Genomic DNA, 20173 nt, shown 5'->3' on the forward strand with positions numbered 1-20173 from the left:
CAAACACATCGAGTCAGAATCAGACGAGTCAGGTGATTTCAGTCAAATCCAGAAAAATAAAATAAAAATGATGTTACCTAGTTTATTTTATCCAGTGATCTAATAGTTGAATTACAATCAGTTTGTAACTGGAGCAATAGTTTTTGCAGTACTTGGTTATGCAAAACCAAGAAAAGCTCATAATCTCTTGGATCTATAATTGTACGATTTTAAACCCGACGAGCTAGGAATTGAAACCAAGTAATGACAAGGTTGAAAAATCTGGTTTTTGTTTCATGTGATGCCTTGTATTACCAGTTTACCACATTTACCGTGCAAAGAAAAAAACAGCGGTCATGAAATGTTTGTGATCTCTGCTTATTCTGTATGCAGTATTCTCTTCCATACAATTGTATACAAGCTATCATAAATTCTCTATTGAAACATAAAAGGCAAAAAAAATATCTTAATTTTACAGTCCACCAACTGATCTATTCTATGGTTTCTACCTAAATGATTAGTAGCCACCCATTTGTGGCATTCGACTTGGCGTTGAACTTTTCGCATCAGCACTCTCCACAATTGACGCTTCTGTTGTTGTCAGTAGTAACGAGACACTGAAATACAGACCACTCAAAGTATCAATTTACTTCACATTATAGAATTCAAATGGGAACCAACTTGCAAGATAAAATGCGAGTAAGAAAAGAAAGTTATCTAATCTACTATGATTCTATGAAGCTTACCTGGCAGCATCTACTAAGGCTGTTCTGATAACTTTAAGAGGATCGATGATTCCGGCCTCCACCATATTGACATACACACCTGAAATAGCATTAAGTGTCTCAACAAACTTGGGACAATACATAGATGTTATAGCAGTAAAAGTTACAAGAAAATATGGGAATATCCTTAGATGGTCAACAGGGTATAAATATTTTACTTGTGGCCGTTATCTATAACTTATGTATCGAAAATAATAAATATAAGCAGGCTAAGCTGACATAATGAGTTCCTGCATGAGTTAGAAATTTGAATTTTGCACTGGAACATACCCTTGGAAGCATCGTAGCCTAGATTGACATTATCTTGATCCAATAGTTTGCCTACAACTACGGCACCATTAACACCAGCATTTTCAGATATCGTAAATGTTGGAGCCTGCATAAACCCAATACACAATTTTAACAAGGATAGTAGAAATTTATCAATTGAAGAACATGATAAAACATAAAAGATAATTAACATAATACCTTTAACGCATTCTGGATTATCTCCACACCTCTTTTTTGGTCATTGTTTGCGGTTTGAAGGTTATCTAACACTCTTGAAGAGTACAAAAGAGCAACACCACCACCTGCCATTAGGTAAAGGGTTTTAGTTTCAATCACCAAGGACCTTCGTCTACCCAAATCTAGCTGAAATTTCTTTTATAGCCAAAAGATTTAAATTTACCTGGAAGAATACCCTCTTCCACCGCAGCTTTTGTAGCATTTAAAGCATCTGTGACCCTGTCTTTTCTCTCTCCGACTTCTGCTTCGCTAGCTCCTCCAACCTTGAAGACAGCAACACCTCCTGACAGCTTTGACAACCGCTCTTGTGCCTTCTCCTTGTCAAACATGGAGCTGCTATTCTCCAGCGATGTCCTAAGCTGTTAAAAGATGATTGCGGGGCTCATTTTAAAGCAATCACATAATCTTAATCATCGAAATGAAATCTAACATATGGGCGGTGATCCAATTGTGATTCTGAGAATCAAAGGAGACTTTAAAAACCAACATGAACGAACTAGTAGCATGAAGCACTGAAGCTGAAGATTTTAGGTAAGCAAACCCTAGCAACAACTTTGAGTTTTACTTGTCTTTCATCTGGCTAGATTTTCACAATTAGGACTTTCGTATATAGTTTCAGTAATAATATGATAGGATTAACCAAAAGAAACAAAGTAACAGAAACAAAAAAGAAAGCGAAGAATCAGTATTGCTGCAAAAGAGAAAGATAATAGATACCTGCTCGCATCTTTCTTCAATGAGTTTCTTGTCACCACCACCATGTAGAATAATGGTGTCATCAAGGGAAACTGTGACCTGTTTGTCAACAGACATCAAAAGTGAGAACAAAAACAATATCATTCAGTTTATGTAAAAAGTAGTAGCAAACTATACAAACCTTTTTTGCAGTGCCGAGCATTCCAATATGTACTTTGTCAAGTTTTAAACCCTGATCTTCTGTGATAAGCTGCAAATGGAGAACATATAAGTGCATGATTGCCAATTGAATAACAAAAGTGGAGTAATTCTGTGGTTCTGACCTGGCCTCCTGTGAGCACCGCTAGATCTTCCAAGTTTGCTCTACGATTTTCACCAAAACCAGGAGATTTGATGGCGCAAACCTGCAGTGAAGACAGAAACATGCATAAAACTGCCAAATTGCATTTGAGAAATAAAGTATAGGTCTTAAACTGTTAGATAGCATCCATATTATTTTACAAATTGATGCAACGGTGTGCATCGCAAGAGTAATCATATGCATAGACTCCAATAAGGTTATTAAGAAATCCTAAGTACTACTGAAATGTACAGATACCAGATACAATAGAAACAAAGTTATCAGTTACAATCATTTAAAGTGTCAGTCTAAATGTACGGAAACATTAGTATACAGGGCCCAAAATATCTGTGTCAAAGAAGAAAGAGAACTCGTTTCATTACCTTAACTCCAGCACGATGCTTGTTGAGTATTAACATCGTCAAAGCCTCACTTTCGACATCCTCAGCCACAATCAGAAGGGGTCTGTTTTTCTGTGTCCATAAAAACAAAGAGCATTCAGATATAATTTCAAAGGATTGAGCAAATACACTCCATTAGTGAACAAGTAGAAGTTGTGAAACAAGATAAAAAAGATTATTACCGTAACAGCCACCTCCAGTATTTTGACTAGCGAGGTCATGTCAGATATCTTCTTGTCATGAATAAGAATCAGAGGATGATCCAATTCCTGCCAACAAGTAAACCACAACATTAGCAGCATGATAGCCCCTTAAATAGGCTGAGCAAGGAAAATTGTTTCCAGAAAATACGAAAGGGAAGCAATTTGCTAGGAAATCACTAAAATTCATTCTTGTTTTTGGCTGGGTATTTCCACAACTACTTATTTACATTAAAACAGCTGACTGCGTTGCAACACTAAAAGTTACCTTAAAGGAGAAAGCTCAAGAAATATCGATTACACATTAGAAATTTACAACACAATCCTAAGCGGTACTCACACATTTTTGTGTCTTCTCATCGGTAATAAAATAAGGCGAGATAAATCCTCTCCCTAGCTTCATTCCTTCCACAATTTCCAATTCATTTTCCATAGTATTACCATCCTGCAAAAACAATTACAACAAATCAGACTAAATTCTAGTGGTACATCCGAAATGTAGAAAAAGCTGAGATCGGTACACACAGCAACGGTGATAACTCCTTCCTTTCCAACTTTCTCCATTGCTCTTGCTAACATCTCCCCAATCTCCCTTTCACCATTTGCGGAAATGGTACCCACCTATTCAGAAAAATAGAAAGCAGAACATCACAAGTTACTGATACTGAAGAGTGTAATTAGAACAAAAAATATGACTAGCCATATGCTAGAGACAGCTTATATATGATTGAAAATTAGAACAATTGAAGGAGGTAAGACAAAAATTTAAACGGTAATTAGGTTATAAGAAAGATCTGCAGTTTCTTCGCCCAACCACAATACCTGGGCAATTTCTTCTGGTGTGCTGATCATCAAAGCTTTTCTTTTCAAGTCAGAGATAACAGCATCGACTGCCACATTGATACCCTTGCGTAGGTCCATAACATTGACACCAGCAGCCACTGATTTGCAGCCTTCGGTGAGAATTGCCTGTGTAAGAACAGTTGCACAAGTCGTACCTGGTACCAACAAGATCATAAGAAGTTTCTTATTTAACCTCAAAAATCATTATACATGTTAGCCATCGCATGTAGAGAAGCTAATCTTCTAAATAATGGGTGCGGCTAAGCAAGCGTGGTTCGAGCAAAAATATAAAACAGTAAAACATCTGAGAAAAAACTTACCATCCCCTGCAGTCGTATTTGTAGCAGTGGCAACCTGTTTTACAAGAGAAGCACCAACATTCTTAGCCTTGTCCTCAAAACTGATGCTTTTGGCAACAGTCACTCCATCCTTAGTAACCTTTGGAGCACCAAAACTGCTCTCTATAATCACATTACGACCCTACAAATCAAAAATATTCCACCATTATTTATTAACCCGAAAAAAGCAGTAGACTGAGACCACAACTCATCATATTATCAAATATCGCTCACATGACCTTACAGGTCTCCTCTTATCCTAATCCTAAACCATACCATTTGAGTCCTCTTATCTGTATGAAAAAATGACTAGTCCCACTCATACCAGATTATCACTGACGAAATGAAACATCGTCTGCACAATTTACATATAACGCTAATTCCTTCTTATTCTAAAATGTATAAAATCGTTAGTGCTTTCCAAAAACTCAATTACTGAATCAACTGGCCAAATGTAAACTTATATAAAAACAACAATGCAACTCAAGAAGGAAGAGTCCTTACCTTAGGCCCCATAGTGACCTTCACAGCATTAGCAACCTGAGTAACACCCTGCAACATTGCTGCTCGAGCACCAACCCCGAAATTAATGTCCTTGGATGCATAATTTCTGCTCAGCAGAACTCTACTACCAACCTTCAAATCCAAATCAATCACCAAAAGAGAGAGTAAAAACATTAGAATACACAACAACTCAAACTAAATTTCATATTTGCAAAACCCAAATCATCAAACAAAATTATAAACTGTGGGGGCATATGAAGTATAAGAGACAGTAACATACCAGTTTCTTTGCGGAAGAAGAACTGGAAAAGATCAAAACAAAAACAAAAAATCAAAAGAAAAAAAATTAGTGAAAAAAGATCCTTAATTGAAGAAAACGCATTAAAGAAATGTTGATTTCGGAATGAAATTGACAACAAACCTGATTGATGAAGCAAGTTTTGAAGCTAATCTGTACATTTTTAGTAGGGTTTAAGGGGTTTTTTTTCTTTTCTGTGAGGGTTTTTTGTTGGCTGTAATACCGAAAGAGTTGTAGAGAAGTAGGGTTCTGGAAAGAATTTAGCGGAGGTGAAACTTTGCTGTGCTATTTTATCGATGGATTTAGCTGTGTGCATCCTTGTAATGTGGCACGTGGCAAATTTGTTTGCAGATTTGATTGATGATGGTTGATTCAACTTAGTTTGATAGTCCACAAACGTATTTCGCCACTCCTTGTACGACACAAAAATATAGCCCTGTCCCCGTAGAGATGTAAACTGGGTCGTGTCGGCCCCCGAAACTTTTGTTTAGGGGCTTTATTATTATCAAATAGAGCCTACAGGCTGGTGGATAAAGTGCCATCTTGCGCCTAGATTTCAAATCGTTTGCACATCATGGCGCACTAAATTTGAGCCCAGTATGGTACAACACGTTTACTTGGTGTGATATGTTATGATGTGTTATGTTAGACTATTATTGGATGTAGCATGGATAAATATGCGTTATAGCACAACAAGTTGGTTAAGAATGTACGTCATAACATGTATTAAGAATGTACGTCATAGTATTAAGCATAGCACAAGAGTACGAGTATGATGTATCGCATTTTACGTGTATTTCACACAAGAAAGGCTTTGTTTTAGCAAATTGTTGATATTTTATCTTTTTAAAAAAACATAGACCAAGTGTAACGGTAGAACACAAAACTTTTTTCTATCACAACATGTCTTAATCTCCGGCACATCATAGCATGCAATATGCTAGGCATGTTTCTTAGTGGGATGGGTTGTGAAGGGTCAGCACAGGTTACACCTCGTAGTATTAAGCCTTCCAGCAAGGAAGTAGGAAACTCATAAGCTCTTTCCCGATTTTGGATTAGGAAACCCAACGTGATTTGGAAAACAGACAGGAAACAGGAAACTCATTACTCTCTTTCCAATTAGTCCGATGTATAAAGGAACGACAAGTGGTTTTGTACGTAGAAGATAAGAGATGGCCGATCATAATCCTCTAAACAGTCTTCCTCGGGAAATCACATTGAACTTATTTTCTAGGTTAGCAGGTCAGTCTGTATTAGATTGTAAACTTTTGTGCAGAGCGTGGAGAAATCTCTTAAAGATTCTGTAGTTGCAGGAAATCCTACAACCACACCCTTAAAATAATCTATAGAACAATCTAAGTAATCATCATAAAAATCACAAGAACATTCATTAAGATCTTTAAATTGGATACAAAGTAATAAGAAAATCCTAACTTGCTCTCCAAATAATCTTTTTCTCTCCTAAATTTCTTGTCTAAGCTCTCCAAAAGATCTCTCCCGATACAAGGTCGCTCGACCCCTTATATAGGAGTTTACATAGTGGATGACAGCTAATAAAGCCCTTATTTTCGGATCTGGCGTGCGTTAACATTGACTCTTCTTGTACGTACTCTTAACACCGCATAGCTCTTCACACTTTACTCGTGATTAAGCTGACGTCATCTGATGCGTCATTCCGGATATGTTGTATGCGGTTTCCTTCGCTCAGTCTTGATGGACATTATTTAGCATATATGATAGGTGTGCGGTATTTTACTCCTACATTTTGCCTCTTCTCATACCTTTCTTTTTAGAGAAAGAGCGATATGAGAAACTCTTATTTATTTTGCCGCACCCGTTCACCTTTTCGTATTCTTTTCTGCCGACATATTTCCGTGATTTCAGTTTAACCGTCTACACGTGTCGTTTCCCTTCATTTTCTACCGGCACATCCTGATTTAGCCGGTCATCTTTTTACCTATTTATTAACTGAGTTTGAGGAGAGATAATCTTTTCTCTTTTTACTTCGTCTTCCTTTCTCGTATATGTGATCCCTCTGCAAATCTTCATCTTCTCCACCTTCTCGAAGTTTCTTCATCCTCGTCTTCTCGAAGTCTCGATCTTGATTTTGCTACTGTTCCTATGGATCCTCACCCAAGGTTCGTATACTCTGTTGAAGTTGATCTTTTCTATCTTTCTTTCTTTTGAATTTTCGACCGTTGTTGCTGATCTGTTGTTACTTTCATTCCCATACTGGCCATTTGCAGCAAAAGCTCTTCCTCCGGTAATACCAAGATTATGGTTTCTAACCCTAAATCTTCTTCAAACTTGAAAGACGGAGAATCTCTCAAGAAGAAGCCTTTGCATGACAAAGGAGTAAGAAATACTTTTATTTTTGTAAAATAATATTGTTGCCTCTATTTCTTATCTGTGTTGTTCTTCGCAGGATTCTGATCGCAATATTGATGGAGGAAAAAAGTTAAATATTAAGAGAGTTCGCAAAGCCCCATCACTCAACACTGGTCTTATCATTCCTTATTTTCATTGTAAGGAGATCGATGTTCATCCTAGCATCAATGTTGATACTCCCACACAAGGCTTGATTGCCTCTGCCCCGTTGAATATTTCTATTCCACCAAAGGAAATCTTTTCCCCTAAAGAGGATGCTCTAATCGAACATGTGGTAAATAAAGTCTCCGCTCCTGCGACTGTAACCGCATCAACGGTGGATCAGACCGTTTCTACCTTTGTGAATGTTCCGTTATTTGCGAATATTCCCGCATCTGTGGAGAACGTTAACATTTCCTCACCTGTGGAGAACATTACCCCTCCCTCTTTTGTGGGCATCGCTTCTTCTGTACCCTCTCCTTCTCCTTCTACATTTGCTTCATTTTCTTTGGAGTCATCTCTGTTGACAAGGGGGTCTTGGAGGAAGTAAACTCTGCCTCTAAAGATTTGTATGATATCATTAGTGCTACTCACTCGTCCGTTAAAGATCCTTTTAAACTTCGTATCTGTAGTGCTCTGAGTAAGCTATTATGCGATTTTCCACCAAACAAGGCTACAAGGAGCGAGATCTTCTCCCATATTGATCTGAGTATACACATCTCTCTTGATCTCTTAGTAATACTCTTTCGCATATTATTTTCTATTCGAAATGTCGTACTGCATATTCATTCTTATCTCATTTCCCTTTCAGGAATCTCATCGCCGTATGATCTTGGCTTAAGGCTATTTTGAATCTAGTAATTCCATGCTAGAACTTTCTCGTCAGAATACCTCCTTAGAAAAAGAAGTTAATAAGCTGAAAAGAGAACTCCAAACTGTAACTCTTGAATCTGAGAATCTTCGCAACAGAAACCAAGAACTCAAAGGTGCTTTTCTCTTTACTTGTATAACTCATTTTAGGAATAATTTGCCTTTTGTATCCATGTTTTTTGAATTTCTTCGTGCATACATTAAGATTTGAACCAGAAGCGCGTTACGGAGAGGTATGACTTTCAATTTTTCGTTGAATACGCTCGCGCGGATAAGGAGAAGTTGCGGAACGAGATAAATCAATTAAATAATGAGCATTCATATTTGCTTGATCAAATTGAAAATCTAACACATTAGAGTGTTCACTTAGCTCAACAAAATGATACACTAGGCTCCCATGTTTCCCATCTATCTAAAAAATTGTATAGTGTTGATTTAAGACATCAAACCTTGTCAGATGAGAATCAGGATCTATCCAGGGAGAAGCGATCTTTCTTAAAGATAGAAGCGATGTTTTCGCGTCAGTATCTAATTCTCCAGAAAATTTGTGATGACCAAGAGGAAACTCTTCGCACGTTAAGGGATCAGCATGATGAATCAATAAAGGAATTAACCGCTCAGAATGAAAACATTATTATTCAGAGTAAGATAAACTTGACTGTGAAAATGAACCAACTTCAAGAACAACACATTCAGTTAAAAGAATCTCATGATGTCCTTATGAAAGATAAAACTTCTCTTTCTTTGGATGAGAAGAAGATTTGATCTCGTCTTAAGGGTTTGGTTGGTGATGATTTTGATAAGGCTATGGGAAATATGAAGAGTAGTGGTTTCGCTTTATCTCAATAATCTCCTTTAGCAGAGGGAAGGTAGTCACATGGAGCTTATTGCCTCAATTTACTTGTCCTTTTTGATTTTTATTTAAGTCTTGATGTTGCGAAAACTTCGCTCTGGTTATAATTCTATATTTTTTTTATAGAGACTGAGAAACTGCATCAGTCCACCATCTCTCAGTTGAGATTTGATTTGTCTAAGGTCCGTAAAGAACGTGCGGAACTCTCAGTTGCACTTACCTCTTCTCGAGACCGAGCAGATAGGAGATGTTCGTATCTTCAAAGCATCATGGAGGTTGGCATAAGGAATTCTGAGAAAGATGTCGCTCGTGGATCTCACAATAAAGCTCAAGCTCTTGTAAACAGAGTTCTCCTAGACAATTCGCTTCCTTTGGTGAATGTGGCGCCTCTTGACATAAGCGATGACAAGAAACTTCCTGAGCCTGACAGTGATTATGAACATGTAAGTGATGGTGAGGAAGATCTTGAAGTTACCCTTCAAGAGGATCAATTTGAAAAGGACGAAATCGGTGATGGCTTTCCTAAAGATCCAAGCTATGATATCAATCTTGGAACGAAGTTGATGCTGAAGCTTCTTTGATTAACCAAGATGCGCCTTCTAATGATGCATAGATTTTAGTTTTCCTTGGTCTTTTGTGTCTTTTCAAATGTATTTTGGTATCTTTGAAACATATTCTTGTTCTTAACACTCGTTTCTTGACAAGGAAGATAATATATCTTTGGTTTTAATTCTCATACTTGCCTCTTATTATATTCCTTGTAAGAAACATGTGGGTAATTTCGTGTGGCCTTTTCTCTTTCCACATCTCCTGCAAAACAATGTTAGGGCGAATTTTATTTTTGTCATGAGGTCTTATTGGGCCTCCCTAAGTAAAGGTATTATTTTTCCTAGTATATGACTTTGTTTCTGTGCGACGAGATCACAGGCGGTCTTTACATTTTAGTGTAACGACCCATTGATCTCGCCTTATCATATTCTTGTATTATTGCCTCTGCAGGTTTTATTGATGCACAAATACGACAAGCCTTAATACTCCCGTGAGTAAAAAGCCTCATGATATTTGCGTCTTTTGACACAATTCAACTCCCTAATGGAGGGCGTCGTCCTTATATTCCCCTTGATTTCCCCTTCAAGGAGGCTTACCCCTACCGGGTTAGGGTGGGCTCCTCCCATCCAGTGATGCAACAATCAGTTGTTTTCGCGGCCTCTTATCCCTCCACTGATATGGTTTGTGGTTACGAGACCGCACCCTAAGTGAGGTTTCTTCGGACCAAGTGCATCATAGTCAAGACTTGTCAAGAGCGGCCAGGTACGCTCCAGACGCCCCAGACACTCTTGACTCAACCGTGTACCTCGGCGCCCTGATCGAGTTTCTGCATTCCTTAGGAGAGACCTTGTCACCTTAATCTTTCGATTTAGGCGCCTCTCCTGGATGGGCTTTCATTTCACCCAAAATCTTCATGACTCAAGCTCCAGGGTCGATGTAGCTTTCACTTGAGCCATACTAACTAGGTTTTCCCCAATTATGACGTGTGTTAGGTCTTATCATTGCCTCTTGATGTATGCTAACTAGGGTGCATGCCACAATTGGATGCCTGGCCTCCCTAGTTGGAGTCTTTACTTATTTTTCCTTCTATTAAAGTATTATTATAAGGTCTTATTTTTTCCTTTTTGTTAATATGAGAATCATTTAGAAAAAGAGCGAAGTCTTCAAGTTTATTCATATGTTTGAATAGTACATTCTTGTTGAATGTTGACAAATTCGCATCCTCAACCGCACACGCCTCTTTTTTAGTTACATGAGAGTACTTTTTTCATCGTGCGATTACTATCGCATGTTTTACGGATAGTACTTCTTCAAATATAATCTATTCCATGGGTGTTCTAGCTTGCGACCTGTGTTTCTTCCCTCAGGATCCGTAAACTCATATGCTCAATTTCCAACTACCCTCTTTATTGTGTACGGTCCATCCCATTTCCTCCTCTATGATAAGGCGGTATTTCTCTCAACACTAGCTCTCTTGGATGAAATTCTATTTTTTTGACGCGCTTGTTATATTCTCGATCTATCCTTTTGTAGTAATTCTCCATATATTGTAGAGCAATTTCTTTGTTTTCTTCTAGATCATCAAGTTTTGTTAAAATTAAGTCCGCGCTTAAATTATTTTCCCATGCTTCTTTCTTAGTTGTAGGAATGATAACCTCAGTTGGTAATACCGTTTCTACACCATATGTCAGACAGAAAGGTGACATTCCTGTAGCTTCTCTCCTAGTTGTTCCGTATGTCCATACTGCATTATGCACTTGTTCGTGCCACCCTTTGTTGTATCCTTCCAACTTCTTCTTCAATATATCTGCGATTGTCTTGTTAGTTGCCTCTGCTTGTCCATTACTTTGTGGATATAAGGGAGTGGACTTTCCGCTTTGAATCTTGAATGCGTTAAGCAACATTTCTCTGTTTTCTCCTTCAAATTGCTTTCCATTAGCAGAAACTAATTGCGCAGGGATTCCAAATCTGCAGATGATGTTCTAAAATATGAACGTGAACACATCTTTGTCTCGAATATGTTGCACCGCTTTCACTTCTGTCCATTTTGTAAAGTAATCTGTTGCTACTATTAAGTATCTCCTTTTCCCTGTTCCTGGTATAAATGGACCCACAATATCTAAGACCCACTTTCCAAATGGCCACACACTTGTTGATGAGTTTAACGTCGCTCCAGGTGCATGTATCTTTTTTCCATGACGTTGGTATTCTTCGCACCGCCTTGATACTTCTTTGCATCCTCATGCATGTAGGGCCAGCAATACCCTTGTATCTTTGTCATGTCTGCTAAAGACCTTCCTCCAATATGGTTCCCAACATCGCCGTAGTGTAACGCCTTCAGAATTTCCATTCCCTCTTTTCGCGTTAAACATCTAAGTGATGGTCCAAAGAATGATTTTCTATATAGGACACCATTCCTTTGCTCGTAATTTGTCGCTTGACTCTTTAGATTGTGTGCCTCCAACCTGTTTCTTGGGACTTCTCCAGGTATAAATGAAGTTGGGTTCTCCAATCTGCGTCTTTGTTCGCTTGCTCTTCTTCTATGTTTTCTATTATCATTATGTTTGCGTCTTCTTCCTCTTCCTTCTTTATAGAGGGCGAAAAGAGCGTATGTATCTTTATATCTTTTGCGGTTGGATCTACTAACATAGAAGGAATGAAGGCCAATGCGTCTGCGAATCGGTTATCCTTCCTGCTTATGTTTCTCCAATTTGTTTTTGGAATTTGTGCTGATAACTCTGCGACAAGCTTCTTGTATTTTTGTAAAGATGGTTCATTTGTGCTATATATCCCTTCTATTTCGCGGATTACTAATTGTGAGTCACTTGTTATTCTGGCATCTTCTAATTTCATTTCAATTGCCAATTGTAACGCGTGTACCACCGCTTCATATTCAATTGCGTTATTCGTGAATGCGAACTCCAACCTGAATGAGTAAGCCATTCTTGCATCTGCTGGTGAAATAAAAACTATTCCAATTCCATAGCCTTCTCCATTTGATGATCCATCCACCAGTATATCCCATCTATTTGAATTATGATCTGTCAACAAATCTCCTGGATTCCCATGTTATTCATCCACATCCATCATTTCTTCAACATGTTCATCTTCTTCCAATGAAAATTCTGCCAAGAAATCTGCGATGACTTGCGATTTTGGTGAAGATAATATTTCATACTTGATCTCAAAGTGCCCTACTTGTGCATTCCATCTTTCGATTCTTCCTGATCTTTTTGAATTTTTCATTACATACTCAATTGGTACTTTTGTTAATACCTTAATCTTGTGGGCTTGAAAATAAATACGGAGTTTCTATGTTGCATAGACCAGTGCGAGAATTAGCTTTTCAATATTTGAGTAATTTTTCTCTGCAACATTGTATGTTTTGCTTATATAGTATATTGGATTTTCCACTCCTTGATCCAAACGTAGCAAAACAACAGTTAATGCATGCGGTGTTGATGCCAAATATATTAACAATTCTTCTCTCGGCTCCGTTTTCTGCAAAATAGATAAATTCATTAGGTAATTTTTTTTATATTTTGCAGTGCTTTGTCGCATTGTTCTGTCCATTCGAACTTGGTCCCCTTCTTTAAGATGTTGAAAAAGTGTTTGCATTTGTCTGAAGAACGCGAAATAAACCACCCCAATGAAGCATCTTTCACTGTCGCGGGTGATGGCATGTCACGAACCGCTTGTACCTTTTCTGGGTCGACTTAGATTCCCTCCTTGGATACAATATAACCTAAGAATTTTCCTGACGCAACTCCGAATATGCAATTTTCTGGATTTATCTTGATGTTGAATTGCCGCATCTGTTCAAAGATTTCTCTCAAGTTGTCAACATGATCTTCATCTTTTTTACTCTTCACAAACATATCATCGACATAGACCTCCAATGTTGTATGTATCCACTTTGCAAACACCTGTTCTACCATTCTTTGATATGTCGCTCCTGCATTTTTCAGACTGAAAGGAATTTTCGTATAACAATATAATCCTCTGGGTGCGAAGAAAACAGTATTTTCTTGGTCTTCTTCAGCCAAAGGGATTTGATTATAGCCTTTATATCCGTCCATCAGTGAGAGCCTATCATTTCCTGATGCTGCTTCAACCATTTGTGGTATGTATGATAATGGAAAGCTGCCATTTGGACATGCCTTGTTTAAGTCACTGAAGTCGATGCAAATCCTTATTCCATTATTCTTCTTTGGCACCACCACCATATTTTCTATCCACTCTGGGTACTTTGTTGGTCTTATAATTCCTTCCTCAAGCATCTTCTATAGCTCTGCTTCTATTTGAGGATGGTATGTGGTTGATATCTTCCTTATCCTTTGATTGAATGGTTGTGCGTTCTTGTTGATATCCAATTTTTGGCATGCGACAGAAGGATATTACTGGCATTTCTTCCATGCTCCATGCGAAAATGTCTCTGTATTCGCGTAAGATGTTGATCGTTCACTCTTCTTCTTCTTTACCCATCTTTGTTACAATTTTTAATATATTTGGTTCTTCTTGTGTTCCAACATTTATTTCTTTTGTCGGCTCTGCCTCATTGAAATTCGCTCTTGGTTCTTCTATTGGTGTTGGCTCCTTTATTTTGCGCATCGGTTCACCCTCTTTTTCTGGTATTTCGCTTGATATTCCTCTTCCTTCTTGTGCTATGATCATTTATATCCTTAATTCTTCTTCCTTTTTTAGTTCTTTTGCTATTCTCCAGCGATCTTTTCGCTTCCTTGCATGTGCTTCGTAGTTTCTTACATCTATCTGGCTGCAGAATTTCGCACTCATAGTATCTCCTTTAATTTCGCCTATTCTACTTGGTATTGGGAATCATATACTCTAGTGTAGTGTTGACGCTACAGCTTTTATCGCATGTACTCATGGTCGTCCCAAGAGCATGTTGTATGGTGATTCTACGTCAAGTACGCACAATGTTACCTGCGTTTCTATTTCTCCCAATAGTATTCACATGGTTATCTCTCCTTTTGGATTTGTTGTCGTTTTATTGAAACCATGAAATTTGTATGTTGAGCGGACCATATCCGTATCTTTGCATCCCATACCTTTGAATGCGCGATAGAACAAAATATCTACCGAACTACCCGTGTCCACCAAGTTATGTCTATCGCCCACTCTTCTAATTCTTTCGCTCCTTCGTTTTTTTCTTCTCGCTCTGCAGTTATTGTAATCACCAAGGGATCTGTTCGCCTTAAGTTTTCTTCTGGGATCTCGTCCGCTTCAAACGTTATCTTCCTCTTTTCCCATTCCTTTAAGGGAGATACTTTATCCACTGTCATGATTTTCCTTCCTTCATAATCGCGATGGTGTATTCTTCCTGTTATTCCTGCATGGAAATCTGCATCAGAGATATACGTTTTAGTTATTGAATTACATTGTATACTTCTGCCTCCTTTCGTTCTGACTATCCTTATTTCCTCCGTAGATGCTTCTCGTTCCATCTTTGAATTTCTTAAGATTGTTTTTCTAAGATTGAATTAGTTGAATGTTTTAGATCTAAACTTCAAAAACTTTCAAAGATTCACCAACAGGGTATCTAGCGCCAAATGTAGTTGCAGGAAATTCTACAACCACACCCTTAAAATAATCTATAGAACAATCTAAGTAATCATCATAAAAATCACAAGAACATTCATTAAGATCTTCAAATTGGGTACCCGGTAATAAGAAAACCCTAACTTTCTCTCCAAATAATATTTCTCTCTCCTAAATTTCTTGTCTAAGCTCTCCAAAAGATCTCTCCCAATACAAGGTCGCTCGACCCTTTATATAGGGGTTTAAATAGTAGATGACAGCTAATAAAGCCCTTATTTTCGGATCTGGCATGTGTTATTAGCGCACGCTTACATTGACTCTTCTCGCACGTACTCTTAACACCGCATAACTCTTCACACTTTACTCGTGATTAAGATGATGTCATCTGATGCATCATTCCGGATATGCTGTATGCGGTTTCCTTCGCTCAGTCTTGATGGTCATTATTCCGCATATCTGATAGGTGTGCGGTATTTTACTCCTACATATTCATGCTAATACAACTTAGTTTTCTTATCAACATGTGCAGCTACAACATCATAATAAGTACGACTCTCAGATCATGAGTTTCGCGGCCTTTGACAGATGTGACCAAGCTTTCTGGTACATAGAGTAGTACCACGTTCACGGTTATAATGAAGGTGACCCAGCTTACAGGATTTTATTTAAGAACTCTATTTACTGCGTAGAGACTATCAACATGAAGTTTCCTTCAGACATGTGTAGACGTCTAGGATTAGTTGGTTCAGATAATGGATTGATTTGCTTATCACTTAAGACCGAATACAATGGCGTCATTTCTGCACACCGGAATAAGTTGGCAAACAATGAAAGTTTATGCATATGTAATCCCATCACTAGAGAATTGGTGACACTTCCAGGAACATTGAAAATAGTGGATGGTGTTCACGTTCTGGCTGGATTCAGCTACCACCCTTTAACTAACGAGTATAAAGTTGTTAGAATTTGTTATGCAGGCAACCCGGAAAGCCCCTCCTACAAAGGTCATGCAGAGGTATATACAATTGGAAGTGGCTGCGGTTGGAGAAGTGTGGGAGAAACCGACTTTAAGCACAAGTACATCGGAGAACCTACATGTGTTTGTGTTAATGGGGCTCTTCATTGGCTCTCTGATGATTCCGTAGATATTATGGTCTTTGATTTGGCGGAGGAGAAGTTCCACTTGCTCCATGCCCCAATCGAGGAGATACATGACTTTAGAAGAATCTATGTCATGAGACGGTGTTTGTGTTATGAATACTATGACCATTCCGATGAACTGCTGCGGTTGTGTTTTTTAGAGAAGAATAATGAGGAGGAGGATATTATTAGTAGTTACTACGTGAATGCGCAGTATTACAAGTCATGGAGTTGGAACAAAGAGTTCACAGTGCTGCCAAACCGATTTCCGACGAAATAAATTTAAGATTTTCCATTACAAAAATGGGCCAACTTGTATTATTAACCAATGGACGTGATCACGTCCTTCGTTATAATAAACAACCAATAAAAGTAATCAAGCTTGATGAAGTAACAAGGGATTGGAAGGTACCACTACAACACATCAACAGCTTCGTTTCTTTGGCAACATTAGGAGAAAGAAATGTAAAGAAACTTTATAGCAGAAAGATCAATGTGCAGAGACGCTTGAAACGATGGTCATCAGACTTCCATAGACCAGTATCTCCTGCAGGCCCGGGACAGACAAAGAAGAGACGACTCATCAGACCTTGATAGACCAGTACCTCCTGCAGGCCGGAGACAGGCAAAAAAATTGCATAGATCTAAAAATTAAGTAGCACGTGACTAAGATTAGAGTTATTTAATCTGGAGTATATGCTTTTGAAATTTATTATCAAAATCTTGTAATTGATGCGCTGTTATTTTCGGAGTACTTGTGGTTTCTCAGTATTATGAATATTTGAACTCAAAATGCTGAAAAGGTAAAGAATAAGAATAGATATAACTTGATTACAGCGTACCTAGCAATAGCAGCAGTATGTTCTTCATTTATTGTTTCTGTAGGAGCTTTTCTTTCCAACTCTTTCCTCCATAATCGCTTTGGAAACATGGGGATTCATGAAACGAATTGCTCGAGTGGTGGTATATACCGAAGGCGTACAATCATCCATGAGTTTCTTCAGAGTCTCATCTAGCTTTCTCAACATTTTAGTTTCAGAGTCATAAGAAGAGAGAATAACGTTCTGCCATAGCAAAAATTTGTCGCTCTTTGTCAGTGCAAATGTGTCAAACCAGCTCCAATCTTCCCATGCTATACTAAACATCGGAAGCCACATCTTCCTACTCCTCAACTCCCATATCCTGACATGTTTACTGGGAACTACATCTAGAACACACAACTTGCCTCCCAATACCATGAGGCCAACATTAGCATAATCGACAGCGTCAGGAGGTCTTGATGGGAGCAATTCAAACGTCTCATGTTCCAAATGAAAAGCTACAGTTGTACGTTTTATAGTATCCCGATCTATCCAGTGAAGAGCTCCACCTGCAAAAACACCCACTGATGGTAAAACACTCAAGTTGGACGTAACGGGTATATTAATTATGCTACATTTGCTTTTCCATCCAGTACCACCATTGAAGGTATACACCTGAACCCATCCACCCTGGTGACGATGGCTGCACAAAATTCTAACAACCTTGTACTCACCACTTGAATGATTGTAATCGAATCCAATAGCCGGTTCTGCCCAAAAATCACTGTCCCATTCATGAGTATGCAATTGAATTTTCTCTCCGGTGAAAGGATTGCATATATAGGCTTCTGTTAACGCTACGATGTAACCAGTTCTTGAACAAGTATAACCGGCATAACAAACTAAACTGCAACAAAAACCAACCATAATACGTTTGATAAACAGCTTACACACTGATGAAAAAGCACTTTCTCTCTCCACTCTAGTATCCCTTCTTCTAAATCAAAAATCTAAACTAGGTAAAAGAGTTCTCTGCTCAGATTTGGTCTTTAAGACCAGATCTGAGCAGGTTAGTGTTAGTTTCGTTATTTTTTTTCAGTCTTTGCTTCGGGTTCTCTTCTTAGATTTGAAAGTTCCAGCTTTCCTCTAGGATTATTTGGGTTTCCATGGGGTTTATGTCCATCCTTTTCTTTGTGGTGTTGTGTTCTTCTCCATCTTTGTTTGCCTTCCTTTTCAGCTTCATTCTCAGTCAAGGCCTTGTATAAAATCTATCGTAACTCTTTTAGAGCGGTTTCAATGGTGGTTGTCCGGTATGGGGTTTGGAGATGGCGGTGTAGATGGTGGTGGAGTCTCAGAGTTGCAGCTCCATTCAAGTAAAGATTCGGTGTTCTTCTGGCCGGCTTCAATCATTTGGGTGCTGTTTAGTAATGCTCTTGCTCTAATGTTTCTTCTTTTCTCAATCAATGCTCTCTTGGAATCATTTATTTCATCCATCAATGGTACTTGTTTAGTTGATGAAAACAGTAGCGGCGGATTTCTTGCTGATGTTTGATTGTAAAAGTTGAATGGTTAGATTCATAAATTCTTACCCAAGGGGCCATGTTCAACCAAGTTGTTTTCAAGTTGATCGGTATTGCAGGGTGATGATTATCGTGGTAGAGATGAAAGTGAAGATGGTTTGGAGGCAGACGGCGTTGATTGTTAAAAGCGGCAGCTGCAACAGTATTGGCAGTGGGATTGACGGCAAACTGTTATAAGAATTATTAGGGTTTATTTCTTGCGGGCTTCCTAACTGGGTTTACTTGTGGACTAATGTCCATGGGATATTATTTGGGCTTTTCATTTGTGTTCCAAAGTGTTTGGGCTCGATCTTTTCGAGTTTTGGATAAGCATTCAACCATTGGACCATAATATTGGGCATACCAAAATCTTCCAAGGCATACTGAATGAAGACAAAAAAGGTTGTGAAATAGCAAAATCAGATAACCCCTTAACCCAAATTTTTTTAATGGCAAATCTGCCCTTTACGTATTAGTGTTAATAATCTTGATTAGTGATTAAATATTTTGTTTAGTGATTAAAATAATTTTCAGAATTATAAGAGTTGTTTAGATGAAAAATTTGAGGAAAAACAAATCAAAGTTTTGGTTTGGTTAAGAAGGAGAGAAAGAGAAGGAGAAAGTGAGAAAATTCTAATTCTTGATTCAATGGAGGATGAGGAGGGTCATCATTCATCTAAAAAACCTAGGAAAATACATATCAACTACAACAATGATCCAGAAATGATTGATTTCTTAGATTATGCGAATGATTTTATACCCACTCAAACCCAAGCTCAAACTCAAACACAAACTCAAGATGATGATTTTTATGAGCCAAATCCTGATGATGAAGACATTGATGAGGAACCCAATGCTTCTAATACACAGGTACACTTATATCCTATACTTAATCTCACTTCCATAGCTCTCAATTATCAAAAGTTAGGTTTTTTGAATCATGGTTCGGCGAAACAGGTTGAGGTTCGGCTCACATCTATGAGCCGAATCTACCAATTGATGAACGGTTCGGCTTACTGAATCTGTTTACTGCATGCGCCGAACCTATAATTTCCAATTCCAACCCTTTTGCTAGACACTAGTTCGGCTTATATGAAAGTTTCATAGTAAGCCGAACAACATCCTGAATAGCCCGGAATAGAATCATTACTAATTCGGCTTACATATCCAAAATCGTATGTGCCGAACATAATTTTTTAATTTCTGGGTTGAAATATTGTTACCTGTTTCCGTGCTGAAGGTTTCATGAATTCTAACCAAGTAGTACATACTCATCAGACCATTTACTCGTCGTTCTTCACCCCTCTTTGGATAGTATGCTACAAAATTAGTGCAAAGAGATAAATCTTCTTCTAGAGTAAACTTAGGAGTTGGGGGTGCCATTTTTTGAGCATATGTGGTTAAGAATATGAAAAAACATGTAGGTATATATAGAATATAGTTTTACAACGGCTATATCTTTCAAAAAAAGAGTCGTTCCTAGATTTTCGTGAAAAAAAAGTAAAGGTTCGGCTTATAGAAATTTTAGAACATAAGCCGAACCAATATAAGTAACGGCTATTTTTTAAAATATTTTGAAAATTTT

The 20173-nt window shown here is 38.1% G+C and overlaps 3 protein-coding genes across 4 annotated transcripts; 1 reads left to right on the forward strand and 2 right to left on the reverse strand.

Annotated features, from left to right (window-relative positions):
• Positions 1 to 333: 333 nt before the first annotated feature.
• LOC113347837 (chaperonin CPN60-like 2, mitochondrial) lies at positions 334 to 5128 on the reverse strand. The gene is made up of 17 exons (XM_026591516.1): positions 5015 to 5128; positions 4874 to 4895; positions 4594 to 4725; positions 4072 to 4231; positions 3731 to 3906; positions 3434 to 3529; positions 3249 to 3353; positions 2891 to 2977; positions 2691 to 2780; positions 2291 to 2371; positions 2149 to 2217; positions 1989 to 2066; positions 1435 to 1630; positions 1233 to 1336; positions 1035 to 1140; positions 726 to 804; positions 334 to 596 (listed from the first exon to the last, which is right to left on the reverse strand). Exons 1-17 carry the CDS (start codon positions 5050 to 5052, stop codon positions 497 to 499), a joined length of 1719 nt encoding a protein of 572 aa, XP_026447301.1. The 5' UTR covers positions 5053 to 5128; the 3' UTR covers positions 334 to 496.
• Positions 5129 to 15789: 10661 nt separating this feature from the next.
• Positions 15790 to 16509, forward strand: LOC113351210 (F-box protein At3g07870-like). The gene has a single exon (XM_026595238.1). It carries the CDS (start codon positions 15790 to 15792, stop codon positions 16507 to 16509), a length of 720 nt encoding a protein of 239 aa, XP_026451023.1.
• Positions 16510 to 16526: 17 nt separating this feature from the next.
• On the reverse strand, positions 16527 to 18999 carry LOC113347838. 2 transcript variants are annotated; one of them, XM_026591517.1, is made up of 3 exons: positions 17764 to 18999; positions 17072 to 17598; positions 16527 to 16776 (listed from the first exon to the last, which is right to left on the reverse strand). In XM_026591517.1, exons 1-2 carry the CDS (start codon positions 17954 to 17956, stop codon positions 17096 to 17098), a joined length of 696 nt encoding a protein of 231 aa, XP_026447302.1. In that variant the 5' UTR covers positions 17957 to 18999; the 3' UTR covers positions 16527 to 16776; positions 17072 to 17095. The 2 variants fall into 2 exon arrangements, with proteins under 2 accessions (XP_026447302.1, XP_026447303.1); XM_026591518.1 differs by having other exon boundaries at positions 16527 to 16837.
• Between the last annotated feature and the right edge of the window lie 1174 nt (positions 19000 to 20173).

The sequence above is a fragment of the Papaver somniferum genome, chromosome 2 (genome assembly GCF_003573695.1).
Source record: "Papaver somniferum cultivar HN1 chromosome 2, ASM357369v1, whole genome shotgun sequence".
NCBI classification, from domain to species: Eukaryota; Viridiplantae; Streptophyta; class Magnoliopsida; order Ranunculales; family Papaveraceae; genus Papaver; species Papaver somniferum.